This window comes from Ictidomys tridecemlineatus, chromosome 2, assembly GCF_052094955.1.
Source record: "Ictidomys tridecemlineatus isolate mIctTri1 chromosome 2, mIctTri1.hap1, whole genome shotgun sequence".
NCBI lineage: Eukaryota > Metazoa > Chordata > Mammalia > Rodentia > Sciuridae > Ictidomys > Ictidomys tridecemlineatus.
The window spans coordinates 132340714-132363213 of NC_135478.1; the positions used below are offsets into that span (position 1 = coordinate 132340714).

At 46.6% G+C, this 22500-nt stretch overlaps 1 protein-coding gene across 3 annotated transcripts; it reads left to right on the top strand.

Moving 5' to 3' along the window:
- The first annotated feature begins 442 nt into the window (after positions 1-442).
- On the top strand, positions 443-19815 carry Npc1l1 (NPC1 like intracellular cholesterol transporter 1). 3 transcript variants are annotated; one of them, XM_005319240.3, is made up of 19 exons: positions 507-692; positions 1454-2982; positions 5248-5348; positions 5698-5870; positions 6097-6225; positions 6685-6867; positions 7410-7524; positions 7685-7812; positions 8240-8377; positions 8768-8857; positions 11704-11894; positions 12102-12226; positions 12767-12893; positions 13070-13125; positions 14985-15135; positions 15406-15637; positions 15787-15900; positions 15985-16147; positions 18167-19815. In XM_005319240.3, exons 1-19 carry the CDS (start codon positions 642-644, stop codon positions 18361-18363), a joined length of 3993 nt encoding a protein of 1330 aa, XP_005319297.2. In that variant the 5' UTR covers positions 507-641; the 3' UTR covers positions 18364-19815. The 3 variants fall into 3 exon arrangements, with proteins under 3 accessions (XP_077895935.1, XP_077895934.1, XP_005319297.2); XM_078039808.1 differs by lacking the exon at positions 15787-15900 and having other exon boundaries at positions 449-692; XM_078039809.1 differs by lacking the exons at positions 14985-15135; positions 15787-15900; positions 15985-16147; positions 18167-19815 and having other exon boundaries at positions 443-692; positions 15406-15579.
- Positions 19816-22500: the final 2685 nt, after the last annotated feature.

A 22500-nucleotide genomic window follows, 5' to 3' on the forward strand; every position in this document is an offset into this window, starting at 1 on the left:
GAGTGAGCCATTCATTCTCCCAGTTGCCTGGAGGGGACTTTCGTCACTATATCACGCCACTTTAACTGTCTCTTTGTTATCTGGCTGTTTTAATATTAATTAACAACAGTTGCCAAGGATAACAGTGCAGAGGGTGTGTCTCAAGGCATGGTTGTCCCTGGTTCCAAGAGGAGTGGGACAGAAAGGAAGTTTGAGGCTGTTCCAGGGATCGTGTACACATTCCAGGAGCTGTGCTAAGCCCCAAGGCCAGAGCCTGGCCAGTTCATGGTTCCACCTCTGCCCCCTGCTCCAGTGCCAACTCCAACAGGGGCTAAGTAAGGGTGGGGGATGAACCATGGGTCTCTGTCCCAGCTGGCTTAGTCTTCCTAAGGCTTCAGTAGCATTGGAAAGTGAGTGGGGACCCCAAGCACCTTCACAAAGAGGCTCAACTAAGTCGGGAGGGCATGGAACAGGGCCAGTTGGTGGGAGGGATAAAATCAGGTAGATCATTAACCAGCAGGGCTCAGTCCTATTGGTTCCAATCAGCCAGGCCAGGGCTGTTACTTAGTGATAGGAGACTGACTTAATGCATATTCCTAGGGGCCATCCCTCTGTTGTCTCCAGCTGTTCCTGTTTCCTGCTGATTCCTATCCTGCCCTAGGATGGTGGCTAGCCTTCAGGACTGTCTGCTCTGGGGCCTGCTCCTGCACTTGGTGAGTCCAGTGCTCATGGCAACCCCCTACTGCCTTCCTTGGGGCCTAGGCCAGCTGGGTAGCAGGCAGAGGCTGCTGGGTGACAGTGAGAGAGGGCCTCAGGGCCTGGAGGGAGTCCCAGGCCCCACAGAAGAGGGTTGCTAGTAGAAGGTCTCCAATCACAGAATTGAAGAGACACAAGGTCAGGAGAGGCAGCTGGATAAAGTCCATGACCCTGTGGTAGAGTCTTGGCCTATAATTAAGGGAGAACTGAGTCAAGGAGGTGTTGAGAGGATGGGGTCCTGGAAAGTATTACCTGGAGCATCCAGAGGTTGGGAGGAAGTCTGGCTTTCACCTGTTAAGGTCTTAATTTACTTTCAAGTCTGGGAGGTAAGTGATGACATTTGGCTGTAAGCAGAGAGTGGGACAGGGAGATCCTGCACAGACTCTCCACAAGAGCCTTAGCCACTGACGTGATAGGGAGGAAGTTCAACAGGTTTATGAACACCTTGGAATTGACTCCATCAGCCCTAACCTCAGCAGTGTGACCTTCCTAAACTGTAGTCGACAGGGTTACCTCCTTCTTTGAGTGACCCTGTCACTTCCAGGAAAAGTGGTTTGAATGCACCTCCGTCAACACTCTAGGTCCAGCATATGCCTCCAGGAGGCTTCCCACAGCCCCCTGCTCTGTGTCCTTTTTTCCCCCACACTCTCCTTAGCAGCTCACTGCCTAGACAGTGACTGGCTTCAGGGTTCATGCATGATGTCTCTCTGTTCTGCAGGTCCAGGGTGAGCTGTACACACCCCTCCACCAGGCTGGCTACTGTGCCTTCTATGATGAATGTGGAAAGAACCCAGAGTTGTCCGGAGGCCTCATAACACTGTCCAATGTGTCCTGCCTGTCCAACACACCGGCCCGCCATGTCACAGGTAACCATTTGACCCTCCTCCAGCGTATCTGTCCCCGCCTCTACAATGGCCCAAACAACACCTATGCCTGCTGCTCTGCCAAGCAACTAGTGGCACTGGAAACAAGCATGTCTATCACCAAAGCTCTGCTCACCCGTTGCCCAGCCTGCTCTGACAACTTTGCAAATCTGCACTGCCATAACACCTGCAGCCCCAACCAAAGCCTCTTCATCAATGTCACCCGTGTTGCCCCAGTGGGCACAGACCATCCCCCTGCTGTAGTGGCCTATGATGCCTTCTACCAGCGCAGCTTTGCGGAGAAGACCTATGAGTCCTGTAGCCGTGTGCACATCCCTGCTGCTGCCTCACTGGCTGTGGGCAGCATGTGTGGCGTATATGGTTCTGCCCTTTGTAATGCTCAACGGTGGCTCGACTTCCAGGGAGATGTATCGAATGGCCTGGCTCCGTTGGACATTACCTTCCACCTCGTGGAGCCTGGCCAGGACCAAGGGAGCGGGATCCAACCACTGAATGGGGAAATCTCACCCTGCAATGAGACCCAGGACAATGGCATGACAGCCTGCTCCTGCCAAGACTGTGCTGCATCCTGTCCTGTCATTGCTCGCCCCAGCGATCTGACCCCTTTCTTCTACATGGGTCGGATGCCGGGCTGGCTGGTCCTCATCATCATTTTCTGCTCTGTTTTTGTGTTGCTTAACACTGTCCTTGCACGCCTTCGGGTGGTTTCCAACAAGGACAAAGGCAAGATGGAGGAGCCCCAGGCAGCCCCCAGCCTCTCTCACAAGCGCAGCCTCTCCCCCCACACCCTACTTGGCAAGTTCTTTGAGAGCTGGGGCACAAGGGTAGCTTCATGGCCACTGACCATCCTGGCAGTATCCATCATGGGAGTGGTAGCCTTGACAACTGGCATGATGTTCTTAGAACTCACCACCGATCCTGTGGAACTGTGGTCAGCCACCAAAAGCCAAGCCCGGAAGGAAAAGGCTTTCCATGACCAGCATTTTGGCCCCTTCTTCCGAACAAACCAGGTTTTTCTGACTGCTCCTAACCGGTCCAGCTACAGATATGACTCCCTGCTGCTAGGGTCCAAGAACTTCAGTGGAATCCTGTCTCTGGACCTGCTGCTGGAGGTGCTGGACCTACAGGAGAGGCTGAAGCACCTGCAGGTGTGGTCAGCTGAGGAGCAACGAAATATCTCCCTGCAGGACATCTGCTATGCCCCTCTTAATCCGCACAATGCCAGCCTCTCTGATTGCTGTGTTAATAGCTTGCTGCAATACTTCCAGAATAACCGTACACTGCTGCTGCTCACAGCTAACCAGACGCTGATGGGCCAGACTTCCCAGGTGGACTGGAGGGACCACTATCTCTACTGTGCCAAGTGAGTCCTTCATGAGTCCAAAGGTAGGAGCAGGTAGGGCTGCCACAGACTCTTAGGAACTGGCTAGCAACACAGCCCTACCCTATTCATATCTCTGTACTTGGGCTATCATGTGCCTGATTCTGCACTCCTCTGACCCATATTCTCCTTTGTTGGAGTTCCAGCTCCTTGGAACAGATTTGCATGTGGCTATCCAGTCCCTCTAGCTCCAATTTCACTTGATCTTTCTGTGGAGATCTTGGCAGGGTCTTGGTTTAAGTCTTCAAAGGAATCAGATTGGCCCAGCTCATGTTTATGTATATATTGTTCTACTTTTTTTTTTTTTTTTTTTTGCCTCTGTACGTGGCTTCACAGGGCCATTGGTAGCCCAGGAATGACTTAGGGTGAATAGAGAAAGGTGCTCTCAGGACAGGACAGAGCTGTGGTTTGTTTCAGGCCACAGGCACAGGGCAGGGAGTCTCAGTGCTGGTCTCAGCCACACTTTTATTTTGTTTGGAGTTTGGTCCCTGGCCCCGCCCATTTTAAATGGTACAAATAGGATGTGAACAAGGCCATTGGGCAGAGGAAAAGCATCAGGAGTTCCCAGTAGTACAGGCTGATGTGGCAGTGGACAGAGTTCCTCAAAGTGGACTTCAAGAACAAATGAGAGCTAAAGTAGCCAACAGTATATTTGTGCTAATATGAAAATATTTTTTTCTTTTATTTTTAATTGATTTTTAAAAAATAAATGACAGCAGAATGCATTACAATTCTTATTACACTTATACAGCACAATTTTTCATATCTCTGCTTATATTTAAAGTATGTTCACACCAATTCATGTCTTCATACATGTACTTTGGATAATGATGTTCATTCATATTCCACCATCCTTGCTAACTCCCTGCCCTCTCCCTTCCCCTCCCACCTCTCTGTCCTGTCTAGAGTTCATCTATTCCTCCCATGTTTCCCCTCCCTGTTCCATGAAAACAGTTTTTTTAAAAAAATATTTTTTAGTTTTTGAGGGACCTTTATTTTATTTATTTGTATGTGATGCTGAGAATCAAACCCAGCTCCTCATGCATGCTAGGCATGCATGTTACCACTGAGCCACAACTCCAGTCCCTGAAAATAGTTTTTTCAAAAAATATTTTTTAGTTGTAGATGCACATAATATCTTTATTTATTTATTTGTTTATTTATTTATTTATTTTTAAAATGTAGTGCTGCGAATCTAACCCAGTGCCTCACCCATGCCAGGCAAGCACTCTACCACTGAGCCACAACCCCAGCCCTGAAAATAGTTTTGACCTTGCAGTCTCTGGCAAGAGACTCCAGAACTCCTGGGATCCCAGTCCACACAATATTTGAGATCTACTGGATTAGATGAAAGTGCCAATGGCTTCTGCCTCCTCCTTCCTGCTACTGGCTTTTTATCCTTGACCAATCCCCAAGTGTAGGCTGCTTCCCAGAGTGTCTGTGCCACAAGCCAGATACTAACTGTCCCTCAGAAATGGCAGAACAGAGAGGAGCTATTCTCTGCCTTGGGGGACGTCAGTGATCAGATGTGCTGCTGTTGTATATTATTTTAATTTTGCATGCTTGCAACTCTTGAGTGATTTGATTATGCCCATTTCATAGACAGGAAAAAAGGCTAAGAGGAGTATGGTGTGCGCTCAAGGTCACACAGCAGCCAGAACTCCCAGGAGGAGCTGGTGACCTACACACTTACTTGCTCAGAGCCCAGAAGGCAAGTAGAGAGTTTTGTATCCTATTGTATTTCCACAAAAATATACTCCACAGAAAGGGTTAAGTTGAAGGGGACAGGCCTGCCCAAAGGTAATAGTCTTTGTACACACAGATTCTGGGCTCTGGGACCCAGAATCTTAACACAGCATCTATAGGGTTTGAGGTCAGAATGGGAGAAAGAAGCCAACAAGTGGTACTGAGACCAGTGCAGGACACCATGGCTCAAGTCCTGACTCCCAACCCTTATGCTCATCTGTGAATGGCAAGCATGGAAGGTTTGGCTGCGCAAGGGGATGTGGGAAGCACAGACTCAGCCTTCAGCCCCTGTCTGGCACAGAAAGGTGCTTAAGGGCAGCTTTACCATTGAAGGTTGGGGCCTAAATGCAATATTTTTGGTTGTGAGCCATTAGGGACTCACTGGGTCAGGCAATCAGCAGCCAGTGTTCCTCTAGGGTACAGTGGACCTGGGATGGGGTGGGCCTGAATGAACCTAGGCAGGGCCAAGAAAGGCTCTTTCTTCTTGTGGTCTCCTTACAGTGCCCCTCTCACCTTCAAAGATGGCACAGCCCTGGCCCTGAGCTGCATAGCTGACTATGGGGCTCCTGTCTTCCCTTTCCTCGCTGTAGGGGGGTACCAAGGTAAGCTGGATGGGCTCTGGGAGGCCAAGGAAGTGGCAATATTTGGGCAGGAACAATTGGTGGGGGTGGGGGTGATGCTAATTGCCTTGTAGTGGCCTGGTTTGTGGGGGCTGCAGATGAGCTGTACTGCTTCCCCTCTCTGTCACCCCGTTTTCTCAGGGGCTCTGGTTTTTGTGCCTATGCCCAAAGAGTTTGCATTTGGCTTAGAGAGGGAAGTGGGTGTGAGGGAAAGGTCATGAGCAATGGGAAGGAGCAGGTGTGGAGAGCAGGGGAGGGAAACTGGGATGTAGCTGGAGGTGGAGAAAGGCAGGGGTGCAACTACAAAAGTGCTGGATGTTACTTATCACAGGTAAGGACTTTTCTGAGGCAGAGGCCCTGGTCATGACCTTCTCCATCAACAACTATCCTGCTGAGGACCCCCGACTGGCCCAGGCCAAGCTCTGGGAGGAGGCCTTCATAGAGGAGATGCGAGCCTTCCAGCATAGGATGGCGGGCACATTCCAAGTTGCTTTCATGGCTGAGGTAGGAGCTCAGAGTCTTTGGCTCTGCAGTTACAATCCCAGTGATCTTGGGTCAGTTCCCATGTCCCTGCCCTAGTCCTGCCCCTTCCTGGGTGGCTCTAGGAAGTGAATGCTCACCCAGACAGGGTGTTTGTGATGGCCATTCCTGGAACCTCACTTGGGCTCCAGGCAGGTCACCCAGTACCTGGATCAACATGTAGATAGTGGGCTGGCTGGTATGTTTGCAGCGTTCTCTGGAGGATGAAATCAACCGTACTACCATCAAGGACCTGCCCGTCTTTGCCATCAGCTACATTGTCATCTTTGCGTACATCTCTCTGGCCCTGGGCAGCTACTCCAACTGGAAACGAGTGGTGGTGAGAGTCAAATGGACACAGCAAGGGGTCCCGGAGTCTGGGACCTCTCCAGACAATCTTCTAAAACCTTCCTAACCAGGGTACTTCAAAATAGTAAGGTGGACACATCCAAAAAGTCTCTCCCAAAGGGTGATATTTCTTGGAAGTGTTTTATGTTCAAAGGTCAAGAATTTTCGTTCTGCTCCCTGACATATCTCCACTTGTCCAGATGCAAAGCTAATAGTTAAAACTTCTTGCAACAAGGACTCCAAGATGTGGCAGGTGTACCTGTGCTTTTGGGTACAGTGGGCCTGTCTTAGGAGTATGGCTCTACAGAGGGGCATCAATGCAGACATAAGCTCCCTGAGGTAGGCGTCACTGAGTACCTGCGAGTACTAAGGGTGCCTGCCTGCCTCAGCCCAGGGAGTGGGGAGGATGGATCCTCTGGTGTCCAGGAGATTGAACCTAGTTGCTTTGCAGGTGGAGTCCAAGGCCACCCTGGGCCTGGGTGGAGTGGTCATAGTGCTGGGAGCAGTCACGGCTGCCATGGGCTTCTTCGCCTACCTGGGCATCCCCTCCTCCCTGGTCATCCTCCAAGTAGTACCTTTCCTGGTGCTGGCTGTGGGAGCTGACAACATCTTCATCTTTGTTCTGGAGTACCAGGTAAGAAGGGAGGAGTTCTCCACTCCCACATGCATCCCCAACATCCCCACCAGACAGAACCTCACATCGAGTTTTTTCTTTTTTTTTTTTGCTGGGCATTTTTGTAGACTCTTCTATACACCAACACTCAGGTTTATACCTCTAGAAAATAGCATGTATTGACATGTACACATTCATTTGGAACTTGTTTTCTGTTAAACTTATGGAACATCTGGGGAAAGTTTTCTGTGTTAGCGTATTAACCACAATAAGCACAAATCAGAGTCCATTTGGCCACTCACTACAGGCAAATGATTAGGGTTATGGGGATGATTGAAATAAGCATATTATTGATATCCTGGAGCATTTCTCCAGGCCAGATCTTGGAAGCAAAATGTGCTTCAGTAGAGTGTTAGCAGTGTCAGTCCCTGACTTGAGAAGGTCAATTCTCAGGCCAATTCTTAGGCCTAGTCAAGTCTATGAGCACCTACTAGCCTACTGCTGATCTTTGAGGGCCAATGCCCTTGGTGGATCCTGGACCCTCTGCCTACTGTTCCCCACAGCGGCTGCCTCGAATGCCTGGGGAGCAGCGAGAGGCCCACATTGGCAGAGCCCTAGGCAGTGTGGCCCCCAGCATGCTGCTGTGCAGCCTCTCAGAGGCCATCTGCTTCTTCCTAGGTGAGTTGGGAAAAACTCTCCTCCAGGTGCTAGCCCTCTGGGTTGGTACTAGGAGCCAGAAGTTCTCGAAGGCAGTGGGTGCCAGCAGACCCCTTCCCTGTAAAGGCACCCACTCTGCCTGTGATGCTAGGATACTCTGACAATCCCCTCCCTAACACAGGGGCCCTGACTCACATGCCAGCTGTGCAAACCTTTGCTTTGACCTCTGGTCTTGCAATCATCCTTGACTTCCTGCTGCAGATGACAGCCTTTGTGGCCCTGCTTTCCCTGGACAGCAAGAGGCAGGAGGTAGGGTCAGTTGGGTTAGGACCAAGGGACCTACTCTGACTGGGTCCCCACCTTGGTTGCAAGATGTGGTCTCATTGCCACACAGATGGCCCAGAGAGTGGGGGGGGGGTGTGTGGATATTATGCTGACAGGGGTTATTGTTGGGGCCATGTATTAAAATTTCCCATGGAAAGATAATTTCTTTTTGGTAACTCTTGGAAATAAGATAAAATCTCCTGAAGTACACAAGGTTGTAAAATAAAACATAAATGAGAAGTTAACACAAGTTAGTTGGTGGTTCTGTGATGGGTGGAAAATTCAGATATCTGATCAAGACAGATAACAAAAGTAAAGAAAACAACACACTGGCTGTCTTAGTGACAGTGGCAGTCCTTACGGGTAGGCAGCCCCTGAGGTCTGCTATCCTGAGAGGTTTCCTCCCTGTCAGGCTTCCAGGCCCGATATCTTCTGCTGCTGCAAGTCCCAGAACCTGCCCCCACCTGAGCACAATGAGGGGCTTCTGCTCCGTTTCTTCCGCAAGACATATGCTCCCTTCCTGCTGCACAGGATCACTCGCCGTGTTGTGGTGAGTGGGTTGAGGGGTGCAGGACCACACCACCCAGGTGGATTACCAGAGAGGAGGATAAAGGGTGGAAGGGTTGCTTGGGAGGCTGAGGCAAGAGGATCATAGGCTTGAAGCAACCTAGAGAGACTCTGTCTCAAAATTAAAAAGGGCTAGAGATGTGGCTCAGGGTTCAATCCCTGAGTATCTAAACAACAACAACAACAACAGCAATAAAGAACAACAAAAAAGCTCCCCCCCCCCAAAAAAAAAAAACAGCGAAGGGGTTGCACAAGCCCAGGAGTCAGCCCAACTCCAGGATGTTTCCCACAATGCCCCAGCCAGATTCAACTCTGGGAGAAAATGGGAGGTATGGAAGGTGGTGAGGTTCTCACTCAGCAGTTCTCTCCTCAGCTGGTATTGTTTCTGGCCCTGTTTGGAGTGAGTCTGTACTACATCAGCTACCTCAGTGTGGGGCTGGACCAGGAGCTAGCTCTGCCCAAGGTGAGCCTGGGGAATCTTCCAAGCCCTTGGTCCCTTGAGATTTGGGAGGGGAAGCAGCACCCAGCAGGTGGGGGTTGTGTGGGCCAGGGCATGCAGAATTGCTCACTATCCTCTGTGAACCTGGAGTGGGAAGCCACATCCATGTTTGAAAAGTGCAAAATCTGAGTGCCAGCTTCAGTCCATAGTAAGAGAGATATCCTGAGTCCAGAGGGCTGTCCATATGAGTTGGCTGGTCACAGGAAGTGAATTGTCAATTTGCTGAGCACACACCCAGTTTGTAAAATCCTCATCAACACTTATTGTTTTCTAAGTTATCTCCCGTGGTGCTGGGGACTGAACCCAGGGCCATGCACTTGCTAGACAAACACTGTACTACTGAGTTAAACCCTCAGTCTATTTTTTTTTAATAATAATCATCCTAATGTGTGTGAAGGGGTATTTATTTCATTGTAGTTTCGACATGCATTTCCCTAATAATTAGTGCTCATTGGCCATGTGTATATTTTCTTTGGGAAAATGTCTATTTCAGTCCTTTTACTCATTCGTTTTTTAATCAGGCTGCTTGTTCTTTTTGTTGTTGAGTCTTAAGAGTTCTCTGTGTATTCTGGATATCAGTCCTTTGTCAGATATGTGATTTGCAAATGTTTTCTCTCTTTCTGTGGGTTGCTTTTAAATTCTGTTTATAGTATCCTTTTATGCATGAATTTAAAAAATATTCATAAAGTCATATTTATTCTATTTTTTGTTACCCATGCCTTTGGTGTTGTATCCAAGAAATCATTGCCAAATTCAATGTCATGAAGATTTACCTTTTCTTCTAAGAGTTTTATAGCTTTAGGTCTTATATTTAGGTATCAATTCATTTGGAGTAATTTTTTGTAATATGGTGTTGAAGGTCCAAACTTAATTACTTTGCATGTGGATATCCAGTTTTCCTGACACATTTGTTAAAAAGTCTGTTTCCCCATTAAATGGTTTTGGCTCTCTTGTCCAAAATCATTTGACCATATATGTGAGAAGTTTTTCCTGGATTCCTATTCTGTTCCATTGATCTATATGTCTGTCCTTACGGTCATTATGCCAGTACTACACTATTTTGAATACTGTAGCTCTACTTTAAGTAGAGTATGCACCAACATGTCCATGATTTTAGTTCTGGTTTCAACCAACACCTTACCATTTTTTCAACCAAGTGCTGCTTTTATCAAGTAGAAGCTCAGGGACACTTTCTGTTCATTATTTTTTTCTGTAAAAATGGGCCATATTTTTATTTTTCTTTGTATGTTTTGAAATTTTATTTTTGTTGTTGAAAAATGAACACTGAGTCTTATAATGTACTCTAATTTGAGTTTTACATTGTAGCTTTATAATATATTCTGGAGATCATGCTCTCACCCTGGCCCAAGATTTGCTTTTTAAAATTGTTCATTTTCTTATTTATTATTAGTATCTCTGTGCTGGGGATTGCCTAAGGTGTAGAGTTAACATCTTCTTAGGTCTTTTCTGAGCTTGCAACTTTCTCTGGGCACATGTGCTGGGGTCTAAATTCTCCCATTTTTGTAGATCTTTTTGAATATTTTGGTTTAAAAATGTATGGCCCAGGGGCTGGAGTTGTGGCTCAGTGGTAGAATAGTCACCTCACATGTGTGAGTCGAGTTCAATCCTCAGCACCACATAAAAACAAATAAATACAATAAAGGTATTTTAAAAAATGTATAGCCCAAAAGGAGAAAAAAGGAAAAATAAGGGAGGAAAAACAAACAAGTGTTTACTCTTTGAATCTCCTTGAAGTCACTTTAGCAGGAGGTAAAAAAGGTTGCAACAATGGTGGTGGGAATAGCAATAAGGACTGCTTGCCTCTGTGTCAGCATCACTAAGACAGAAGCAATGATCAGTGGTCAGAACTAAGATATTTGATATCTGAAAGACCTTATTTCCTGTCCTGGCTCCTGTAAAACTTGTGCAAGTTGCTTCTGGAATGCATACACAGATTCATGCCTTGGATGGGGTGGAGAATGAGTAGTTATTACTGTGCTGAGAGCTGAAATTGACAGAAGTAATTATAATTTACCATCCAAGCTTTACTCTGGAAGCTTCCATCCCTCAATAGAGTTCAGAGTCCTGAGTTAGTTACAGTAGATAGGCCAGTGCCTTTCCTGGTCCTTCCTATTCTGCCATCTTCCCTGCTTTCACTGAGTTTTTACGTTATAGAAGGGAACAGACCATGAAGATGCCTGGTGCGTGGCCTCTAGTGTATGCACACAAATATTTACAAGTATATGCAAATATGGGCCAGTCACAGTTCAGCTTGTTAGACTGGCTGTGGCAGACTGGAGTTAGTGGGAAGGGATAAAATTATGTGCCATATATGTCCATGTTCATGAGTTTGAGAGTGGGGGGTCGTGTAGGGTGAGTGTGTTGCTCTGAGCTTGTTCTTCCTTATAAGCATATTTCTGTGCATGTACCTGTGATTATACCTACATGTGTGAACATCAGAGTATGTATATCTGTAGGTATATCTGAAATCTCTGTAACTGCACTGTTCATCTGTGAGAATATTTCTGATTGTGTTCTTCTCTCTGTCCCTCTTTATGTGTACCTTGTGTGTGTCCTCTGAACGTCTACTATGTGTACCTCTGAGTGTACTTCTGTGTGTGTACCTTTGCATGTACCTCTGTGTGTACCTGCATGTTTCCTCTGAGTATACCTCTGCCAGAGGCTTCACCTTGCCCCCTTGTGCCCCTCTGGATCCATCCCCTTCTGGAGTCCACAGGTCTACCCACCCTTGAGCATGTACTTCTAGGGGCACATATGGTCTCCTGACACTCTCCGATCCTCCTTCCCAGGACTCATACATGCTGGACTACTTCCTCTTTATGAATCAATACTTTGAGGTGGGGCCCCCGGTGTACTTTGTTACCACCTCAGGCTACAATTTCTCCAGTGAGGCGGGCATGAATGCCATCTGTTCCAGCGCAGGCTGTGACAGCTTCTCCTTAACCCAGAAGATCCAGTATGCCACTGAATTCCCTGATCAGTAAGTGCAGGCCAACCCAGTACCCCAGCCTGCTTCCTATCTTCATCCTCCACTCTCCTCCTGTGCCCTCTTACTGCCTGCTTTGCTACTGCCTAGCCCACCTGCAATCAAACGCCTGGGGAGGCCTAGCATGAGGGTTAAGCTATAGGAATGACCCACCACCCTCCCTGCTAGTCCTGGCCTCTCACTTTCTCCTGCTGTCCTCAGGTCTTACCTGGCCATTTCTGCCTCCTCCTGGGTGGATGACTTCATTGACTGGCTGACTCCATCCTCCTGCTGCCGCCTTTATATCTCTGGTCCCAATAAGGATGAGTTCTGCCCCTCAACTGAGAGTAAGTGTGGGGCCTAGGGGGCTCATTGCCCACTACAGTTTGGGGAAACTGAAGCAAGAGAAAGGAAAGGAGTGGTGAGCTCCTCTCTCAGCCCGCTACCTCTACATCGGTGACCATTGGGGTCAAGGGCACAGAGTAAGCCTCAGGAGTCTCTGAGGAATACTTGGGTGTGTGACCCACCAGCATTCATACCCTTGTGTCTCTTAAGAGTATTATGCCATGCTCAGGGGGCATGTTTACCATGGGCATTGGGTGGAGGAGTCAGGAGTAGAGCTAAGGCTGGTGCATGATTTTGCATCAGTATCTGCTGCATTTGTAGGTAGAGGGAGAGCCTGTGTTTCCTGCCCCAAACTCCCCTTCCCCACCTGATCCTAAGTGCCAGGGTTTCTATAACTGAGGGGATCATTTCCCACATTTAGAAATGACAAATGCAAATCTCCCTAGGAGCTGGGTGCCTTAGATAGAGGCAGAGGACAGGGGATTCAGAGCAGGAGCTGCATGACCTGAGGTGCTGCTGCTCATAGTCCCCCTTCTCTACAGACTCCTGGAACTGCTTAAAGAATTGCATGAGCTTCACCTTGGGCCCCGTGCGGCCCACAGTGGAGCAATTCCACAAGTATCTTCCCTGGTTCCTGAGTGATGTGCCCAACATCAAATGTCCCAAAGGGTAGGCTCAGAGAGGGGCTTCCACTGGGGAGGGTGGGTAGACCTGTGGACCCCAGAAGGGGATGGATCCAGAGGGGCACAAGGGGGCAAGGTGAAGCCTCTCTGGGGTGCAGAGAGATGAACAGACAGGAGGAGGCCTCATCCCACTAATCCTTTGTCCTGGCCTCCTCCTTACAGTGGCCTGGCAGCATACAGCAGCTCTGTGAATTTGGGCCCAGATGGCCAGATTTTAGGTAAGCATGACCTTGTTTGGTGGGAAGACCCAAAGTCAGCTGCTTCAGAGGTCCCTAAGGGTCCCAGGAAATAACCTTTCTAACTTACATCTTCTTTCCTCCCTCCTATGGGGAAGGGGACAGATTCTAATTGTTCAGGCCCTGTTAGCAAGAGTCCTATTTCCCAAGTCCACATCCTCACACTTTACTCTTTCTTCCACCTCAAGTTCATGATCAGCATGAACTTTGTGACATTCTTTCAGCAGCTTCTGTCATACTTAGGAGCCTCCTACACTAACCCTGGGCTAAGCACCTTTTCACAAATGCATAAATCATATCCAGATGTCAGCAGAAGGCAGATGGCTGAATGAGTTAGGATGTGTTGCTATAGTGCAATCCCAGCAACCATCAACAGCAAAAAGGGATACACACAGGAAAAAAGGACCATGATGTTAGCTTCATACAGTAGGTGGTAGAACCAGACAGCCATCTGCATGAGAAGTCAGCTATATCTAACTCTCTCTATATACACTCAGCATAGGGACTCCAGTGGAGCAGGTGTGGAGATGGGTCTGAGGGTGGGTGAAGGAGCTACCAATGGATTCTCTCGCTTTGTAGTGAAACAAGTCACAGTTTGAAATCTTAGCTACAAATTGACTGTGTAGCTTACTCACTCACCTGCCCAATTAACTCTTCCATGAGATTCCCATCTTCTAAGAAAGGTACCCCCACATCTGCCCCAGCCCTGATCCTTGGGCAGTACGGGCTATGTAGAGTCAGTATGGACAGAAAGAGGTGGCATATCTCAGTTAGGAACAGAGAAGCAGGTCATGTCATGGAGGGGGCATGCAGGGAGCCATTCTTCCATTCCATGACCTGGGGCAGGTTTGTACCCACCTCCAACCTTAGTCTCCTCATGTGTGCACTAGGTTATTCTACAGCAACACTTCTCAAAGGGAAAACCCTGGATATGCATCACCATCACCTGGAAATTGTTAGAAATGCAAGTTCCCAGGACTCACCATGACCTACCAGACCTAAATCTCTGGTTTGGGGTGGTCATCTGGGTGTGAACCACTTCCAGGTGATTTAGAGGGCTAGTGAGAAGCTCTGAAGTCACCTTCCTGCTTGAAGATTGTGTATGTCCAGGTCCACTTCTCTTCTTTTTTCCTTTTTTCCTTTACATAGATCTCTTATTTCTTTTCCTGATGCTCATGCCACTATACACAATTAAGAAATAACTTTTATTATACTTGCTGGCAGGAGCCATAAGCCACAGCTATTATAATTCAGTGGTTTTCATTTTTCTGTCTTCTTTTCTAGTCTTTTCCTATAGGAATATATGAATTTTAAACACAATTAATTTGAAAAATCCAATGCATATTTACAGGGAGGGATTTAGGTTCACAAGGGAGATTTCTTTGGGTTCTATCTATCAAGGTCAAGCCTGGACTTGGGCCTCCCACAGTGGTAGGACCAGCTACAGAATTTTTGGGGCTGGTACAAAATGAAAATGCAGGCCTCTTACACACAAAATTTACTATGAATTTTGGACGGGGGTGGCAGAGCTCTGAATCCTGTCATTGTCCCTAGAGTGCTTTGAGGGTGTCCTGAACAGTTTTGACTTTTTTTGAGGGGTTACCAGGGATTGAACTCAGGAGCACTCAACCACTGAGCGATATACCCAACCCTATTTTGTATTTTATTTAGAGACAAGGTTTCACTGAGTTGCTTAGCACCTTGCTTTTCTGAGGCTGGCTTTGAACTTGTGATCCTTCTGCCTTAGCCTCCCAAGCTGCTGGGATTACAGGCATGCACCATCGTGCCTGGCTACCTTATGACCTTTGACTTTCCTTCTCCCATGCACCATGGCCATCCAGCCTCCCAGTTCATGGCCTACCACAAGCCCCTGAAGAACTCACAGGATTACACAAAAGCTCTGCAGGCAGCCCAGTTGCTGGCAGCCAACATCACTGCTGACCTGCGGAAGGTGCCCGGGACAGATCCAGACTTTGAGGTCTTCCCCTACACGTGAGGACCTAGGGGGCTGGGCCAGAAGAAGGTGGGGGTAACTGTTGGAAATGGGAGGTCAGAGCAGCAGGTTTTTGAGCAGTTGCAAGAGACAAGGATCAGCTTTAGATCTGAAGGCTCCAGTAATGGCCTGGAGCCTGATCATTTCCCATGCTGGTTAATACACCAATTTGTGCCTCTCCAGGCCTCAGTATTCTCCTTCTGAAATGGGGGGATCCTGCCCATTAGAAAGGCACTCAAGGCCTGTGCTGTGACCATGCTCTCTGGCAGAATCACCAACGTGTTCTACGAGCAGTACTTGACTGTTCTCCCAGAAGGAGTCTTTGCACTTGCCCTCTGCTTCCTGCCCACCTTCATTGTCTGCTACCTCCTGTTGGGCTTGGACATACGATCGGGCCTCCTAAACCTGCTCTGCATCATCATGATCCTCTCGGACACCATTGGCTTCATGGCCTTGTGGGGCATCAGCTACAACGCTGTGTCCCTCATCAACCTCGTTATGGTAACTTGATAAAGAACGCTTGGAGGGGTGGTTGGGGATCCAGAGTCATTGGATACTCCCAGTTCTGTACAGAATTGATGCCTGCCACTCTTGTCTCATTCCCCACTTCTTCCTCTGTCTTCTCAGACAAAGCCCCCTCTCTCCTATAGGCAGTGGGCATGTCTGTGGAGTTTGTATCCCACATCACCCGCTCCTTTGCCATCAGCACCAAACCCACCCACGTGGAGAGGGCCAAGGAAGCTACCATTTCCATGGGCAGTGCAGTGAGTGGAGTGGGGTGGGTTTCCCTGTGCCCCACCTAACACTTTGTGTCCTAATTAACCCTTGGCTGTGATCCATCCTGTCAGGTATTTGCTGGGGTGGCCATGACCAACCTACCGGGCATCCTCATCCTGGGCTTTGCTGATGCCCAGCTCATACAGATCTTCTTCTTCCGCCTCAACTTACTGATCACCCTGATGGGCATGCTGCATGGCCTGGTCTTCTTACCAGTCATCCTTAGCTATGTAGGTGAGTCCTGGACCTGTTTTTTTCCAGGCTGTTACAGTTATGATAAAAACAACAACAATGGTATGTGCCCTTCAGAAAAACTCAGGGAGACACAGCGCTAACAAAAAATGTCAGGAGCATGACATGACAGAGACTTTGAGTTTTGGAAGTTGCTGTTTTTAACTTGACATGTTGTGAGCATCCTTCTTTGTCAGTGGATCGTATCTTAAAGACTGCTTCAGTGGCCCACTCCCTGTACTGAAGTCAGATTTTAAAAAACACGATCTTCAACAACCAAGACAACAGCAACAATTCTGTTTTGAATTGCTGTAGATCAAACCAAGGGCTTTGCACATACTAGGCAAGTGCTCTACACATACCAACCAAGAAACATATTTTATGTTGAGAGGTGATGAGTGTGAGCAAATAGGTAGATACATAGAACTAAGACAAATGGTTCACAAATAAAATAATGCTTGTCCTTATTATATGTGAAACATTCTGACATTTTTGGTTCTATCCCGTCATTAATCTAAAAAATGCTGATGTTAATCTACTAAGTTAATTTCATGACTACTTAATGAGTGGCAACCCATAGTTTGAAAACATCATGTTATTTTATGGTTCTACCATGATTTATTTAACCAGCTGCCAACTACTGGACATTAAATTATTTCTGATTTTACATTATTATTACCAGTGATGCAGTGAGTGAACTTGTGGCTAAGTCTTTGGCCTAATCCTCCAATATTTCTTTAGAGAAGGCCTGTGGATGTTGATTGTTAATACCAATTATTAATACCCTTCAGAAAATTTTACCATTTAAACTTGTACCAGCAGCTTGTGCAATTGCCCATTTCCCTGTATCCTTATGATGGACATGGTTATTAAAAATCATGTTCTACACCAGGTACAGTGGTACATGGCTGTAACCTCAGTGGCTTGGGAGGAGGCTAAGACAAGAGATTGCAAGTTCAAAGCCAGCCTCAGTAACTTGGCGAAGCCCTAAGCAATTTAGTGAGGCCATGTCTCACCAAAAAAAAAAAAAAAAAAAAAAAAAAGGTGGGGATGTACCAAAGGTGAGGAAAAATCAATCCCCACAGAGATTTAAACTAAGCCCCTGAGGATGAGGGTTTTTCTGGCTCTCAGGGTGGCGAAGGTGTGAGGAGTTCAATTTTACCCCTTCCCCACTAGACTGTATTAGAAATATAATATTAATAGAAAACATTTATAGAAGAGTAGGTTTGTACACCAACATATTTGTGATTCTCTTGTCATCCCCAGAAATAGATTTTATTATCATTCTCACTGTACAGATGAGGAAACTGGGACATCTACCCCAGATCACAGATTTGGTCAAATGAGAGAGGGCTGTAGCCCACAGCTGCAGTGTTCCCACTGTGACACCATATTCTCTTATAAGAACTTCATGACCCTCTTTGAAAGAGAAGATATGTGCACTGGGGATGGTGGGTGATACCCAAGAAAGGGGCAAGGAGGACCATCTCCTCAGGTCTGCCCTGAGAAGGGGAGGCTCAGGCCTCAAAGCCACAGGTGGTACTGCTTATTGGAGGTTCCCAGAGTGCCTGGGGGGTGTAGGGGTGGCCAGGAGTTTGCAGAAACTCACCCTTGCACATCAGTCAGAACCTCCCACCTTGAGGCTTAGATCACATAGGCATTGACCCAGAAAGGCAAGAACAGTCAGCACCCTGTAGGATCATTGTGTCCTGAGTTTGTTGTACATAATAAGGAATAGCATCTCTTAGAGTAAGATTAGCTATGGATGTTGGCACCAGATGTCCCAGGAAGAAAGGGAGAAAGAAATTTGGTTTCAGGGGTTTCCCTAAGAGCATGCTTACAAAAGCAGATGGGTGGGGTACCATGGAGGCTGGCTGAAATGGCTACTGGCAGGGTAGAACAAGTGCAGGGGAGGAGCAGGGGAGGTGCAGGTGTTGGGGGCTCAGATCCTCTTTGATTGTGTCACTGTCTGTGTCCCCTGCCTGCCTACCTGAGTGTGGGTCTCTGTCCCTATCTCTGCAGGGCCTGATGTCAACCCAGCTCTGGTGCTGGAACAGAAGAAAATCAAAGAGGCAGCAACAGCCAACGCAGCTTTCTGCCCGAAGCACTCCTTCTCTACCAACATGACCAATGTCTATGTCAACCATGGCTTTGAGAATTCTCCCTCTGGTGCTGGTGCCATCAGCAGCTCTTTGCCCAGTAATGTGCAGGAGTTCTGATGGAGCCAGAGTCCATCTAGTCTCCTTGACTCTGTACCAAGGGACCATGAGGGTCTTCCCTGTGGTGGTGGTCTCTTAGCTCACACCCTCTGAGGGTCTGGGGGAGGCTGTTCCAGGAACGTGGCTGTCTCTCTGGTCATGAGGTACCCAGCAGCACTACTGGTGGCCCCTCTGCTCCTATAGCAGGTCCCTGGAATCCATGTCACTCAGGTGTCTGTCCCTGTGAGGTAACCTCCTACTTGAAGGCTCAGGTTTGGGGGCTGCTGGGCACAGACACATCCTGTGTTTGTGTCAGGCCCCAATTCTCTCATGGGTTCCTTCTTACCCACTTTCCCTCCTTTAATTCTCTTGTCAAAAAAGTCCCCATTCTTTGTAAGTCTTTAACAGTCACCATTGTCCCTGAGAACAGAAACTGGCCCCATCATGGGCAGTTGTAGGAAGGCATCTGTGAATTACTTGGGGGCCTTCACTTGGTATCAAAGCCAGGGAGATTTAGGTTTTATCCTTGGGAACTATCTTAGGCTCCCCTGAGCGCATTAGACTGCCCAAGGCACTTGACCTCTCTCTCTGCTCTACTAGGAAGACCCTCAAGAGTTGGGCGTAACCCAGTGGAACACGCCCACCTCCTACTTTATTTGGCAAAGAACATTCCATGGAAAACCTCTGATGTTCCCCAATATAAATAAAGCAAGTGGGGGGGCTCCATTTTGCTCTTTTTAGTGTGGAAGATCGGTTAGCCTGTCCTGCCCGGCTTTTAAAATTACTTCCTGTGTTCTATGGTTTTTTTCACTGCCCTACTTTTCACAGTCTGCCCATTCTACCCAGATGAACCCCATTTCCACCGCCCATGAGGTGGATGTGGGTGGGAGGCTATGACATGGCAACAAACAAGGTAAAACAGATCCCTTCAGACCTGCCCTCTTGTGTTTTTTTCTAGTGAGTCCCAGAATGATGTTCTCACAAATGCTTTGGTCATGGGTCATGACCCCACCTGGAAGATGGTGTTTGGTTTGGTCTCTAGTTCCAGTGACTAGTAAGGCTGTTGCCTCTGGTTGAGGCCACTGCATGTCTGAAGGCTGGGAGTTTTAGGGGTTAGGCGGGTCCTACCACCTCAGTCTCATGCTTAGAGCAGAGCTTAGTTGGCTTCAAGTCAGCTTAATATGAGTCTCCATGGAGAACTCTCCAGAAGCAGAAGCTATAGTGGAGAGAAAAAGATGACTTGCTCTGTTGAAAGCACCCAATTCAGGGCTGGGGATATGGCTCAAGTGATAATGTGCTTGCCTGGCATGCGCGAGGTGCTGGGTTCGATCCTCAGCACCAAGTAAAAAAAGAATGTTGTATCTACTGAAAACTGAAAGATAAATATTAAAAAATATTCTCTCTCTCTTAAAAAAGAAAGCCCAGAATTCAATAAATATTTGTTGAGCAAAAATAGTATTTTAATATCACATACTCCATTCTGGCTGCCTTTTTTTGTTGCAAATAACATAAAAAATACATGTGGTGAAGGAATTTATGGAGAGCTTAGTGTTAAGTTCTATTTCCTTTCCCTCTTTAAAAAGATTAACCAGCTGGGGAGAATGGTGAATGCTTGTAATCCCAGGGGCTCAGGATGCTGAGGCAGGAGGATCACGAGTTCAAAGCCAGTCTCAGCAACTTAGTGAGGCCCTAGGCAATTCAGTGAAACCCTGTCTCTAAATAAAATACAAAAAGGTGGGGGGAATACAAAAAAAGGGCTGGGGATGTGGCTCAGTTGTTAAGTGTCCCTGGGTTCAATCCCAGTACCAAAAAAATAATAATAACCAGACAATGATGTGCCCTTGCCTTGTGAGTGCCCATGATGAGTAGGATTAATTACCTCTCAGACAGAGAGTGCAGAGACTGGGAGTCAGTGAGGGGTAGGAGGTGAAGCTTATCCCTTTCCAAGAATAGCCTGTAAGTAAGGAAAACCTGAGGAACCAGCAGAAGAACCTAAAGATGTGTTCAGGAAGGAGAGACCCATATGCAAATACCAGTTTCTGGGAAGGTCTTTTACAAGGACACTGGATAAAACTGTCAAGGAACTATCCAGATCTGCCTTGAACCTCTTGGCTTCCCTCTGTGTCCAGCCCTTGCTTGGCTGAGGAGCTGCTGTGGCTTCCTATGCTTAGAGGGCCTGACTGCCTGTGACAGAAGAATGAGCAAAGGGGTGAAAAGGAGTTAGAATTTTTGGAACATGCTGTTTGCTTTCTGGACCAGAAGAGCCCCAAACACCAGGTGTTATTAGTCCATTTGTTTTCAAAGGTCACAGGCTGGACAGGAGGAAAAAGGAGGTCTGATAAAGGATGAGTTGCCAGGGAATAGAGGTTGTGGAGAAACTGTGTAAGTTACCCTATTAAAAACACCATGGGCTGGAGTTGTGGCTCAGTGGTAGAGCGCTCGCCTAGCACGTGTGAGGCCCTGGGTTGAATCCTCAGCACCACATAAAAATAAAATATTGTGTCCATCTACAACTAAAAAATAAAATACTAAAAAAAAAAACGCCACAGGTGCAAGATAGATAAAGGGATCTGAGGAACAAAGTAGCTTCTGAGAAGAGTGACATTTCAAATCAGGGAAAAAGATAGTTCTTTTCATTAAATAGTGTGAAAGGTATGGGATTGTGGATCAGTGTTACAGCACTTGCTTGGCATGTGTGAAGTGCTGGGTTTGATTCTCAGCACCACATTTAAATAAATAAATAAACAAACAAACAAATAAATAAATAAAATAAAGGTCCATTGACAACGAAAAAAATATTTAAAAAAACCCTACATTTAGGGCTGGGGTTGTGGCTCAGTGGTAGAGGGCTTGCCTAGCATGTGTGAGACATTGGGTTTGATTTTCAGCATCACATATAAACAAATCAATAGGGGCTGGGTATGTGGCTCAAGCGGTAGCGCGCTCGCCTGGCATGCGTGCGGCCCGGGTTCGATCCTCAGCACCACGTATCAACAAAGATGTTGTGTCTGCCAAAAAGTAAATAAATGAATAAATAAATTCTCTCTCTCTCTCTCTAAAAAAAAAAACAAAACAAAACAAAAAAAAACAAATCAATAAAGGTCCATCATCGATAGCTAATAAAAAAAAAAAAAACAACCCTACATTTATGGGTCTGGGTTGTTGTGGCTCAGCAGTAGAGCACTTGCCTAGCACGTGAAGCACTGGATTTGATCCTTAGCACCACATAAAAAAATAAACAGATAAAAAACAAAGTTTAAAAAACCCCTCTACATTAAACAAACAAAACAACACAACAAAACAGTGTGAAAGCAGTTGGGGAATCATTTGGAACAAAATAAAGTTATATCTATACTTTATACCACACATGAAATAAAAGTACAGGTAGATTATAGAACTAAAAATAAAAAGAAAACTGTACAACTGTCAGAAGAGGACACAGAGAATATATTATAATCTTGTGGTGGAAAAACTTTCATAAGAACAGAAAAAGAAGCTATAAAAGTAAAGACTAAAGGTTTGATTCTACATTGTAGTTGAAAACTTGCATAAATATATGCACAAACAAAAATAGTGAAGAAAGCTGAAAGATAAATGAACTGAAAAAAATATTTGTACATATTTAACAGGGATTAAAATCAAGACAACCCAAACAGAGGAAGTGGTTACGTGGATAATGTGGCTAATTGTCCCATTGAAAACAACAAAAATTCTGGCAAAAATAAATCCTATTCTGTTTCAGTCAGCTTTTTGTCGCTGTGACCAATATACCTGACACAAACAACCTAGAAGAGGAAAAGTTTATTTTGGCTCATTTTACATAAACTATTTGAAATTATTTTGAATGAGAATTCCATTTATTCAGTATGATAGACATGTTTCTATGTATCAGTATATAATAAATCATATATATCTGCATGTGTATATTATCTATCAATCAATGTCAGTATGGACTCAGGGATATTCATTTTATGTTTTCAGTTCTAATATAATACTACTTTGTCATTAATACTATTGCCAGGAAGCAGAAAGAGATTGAGTTCAAGAAGTCAGGGATACTATAATCCCCAAGAGCATACTCCCAGTGACCTACTTCCTCCTGCCATGCCCTACCTGCCTATAGTTACCACCCATTAATCCATTCAAATTATTAACCCA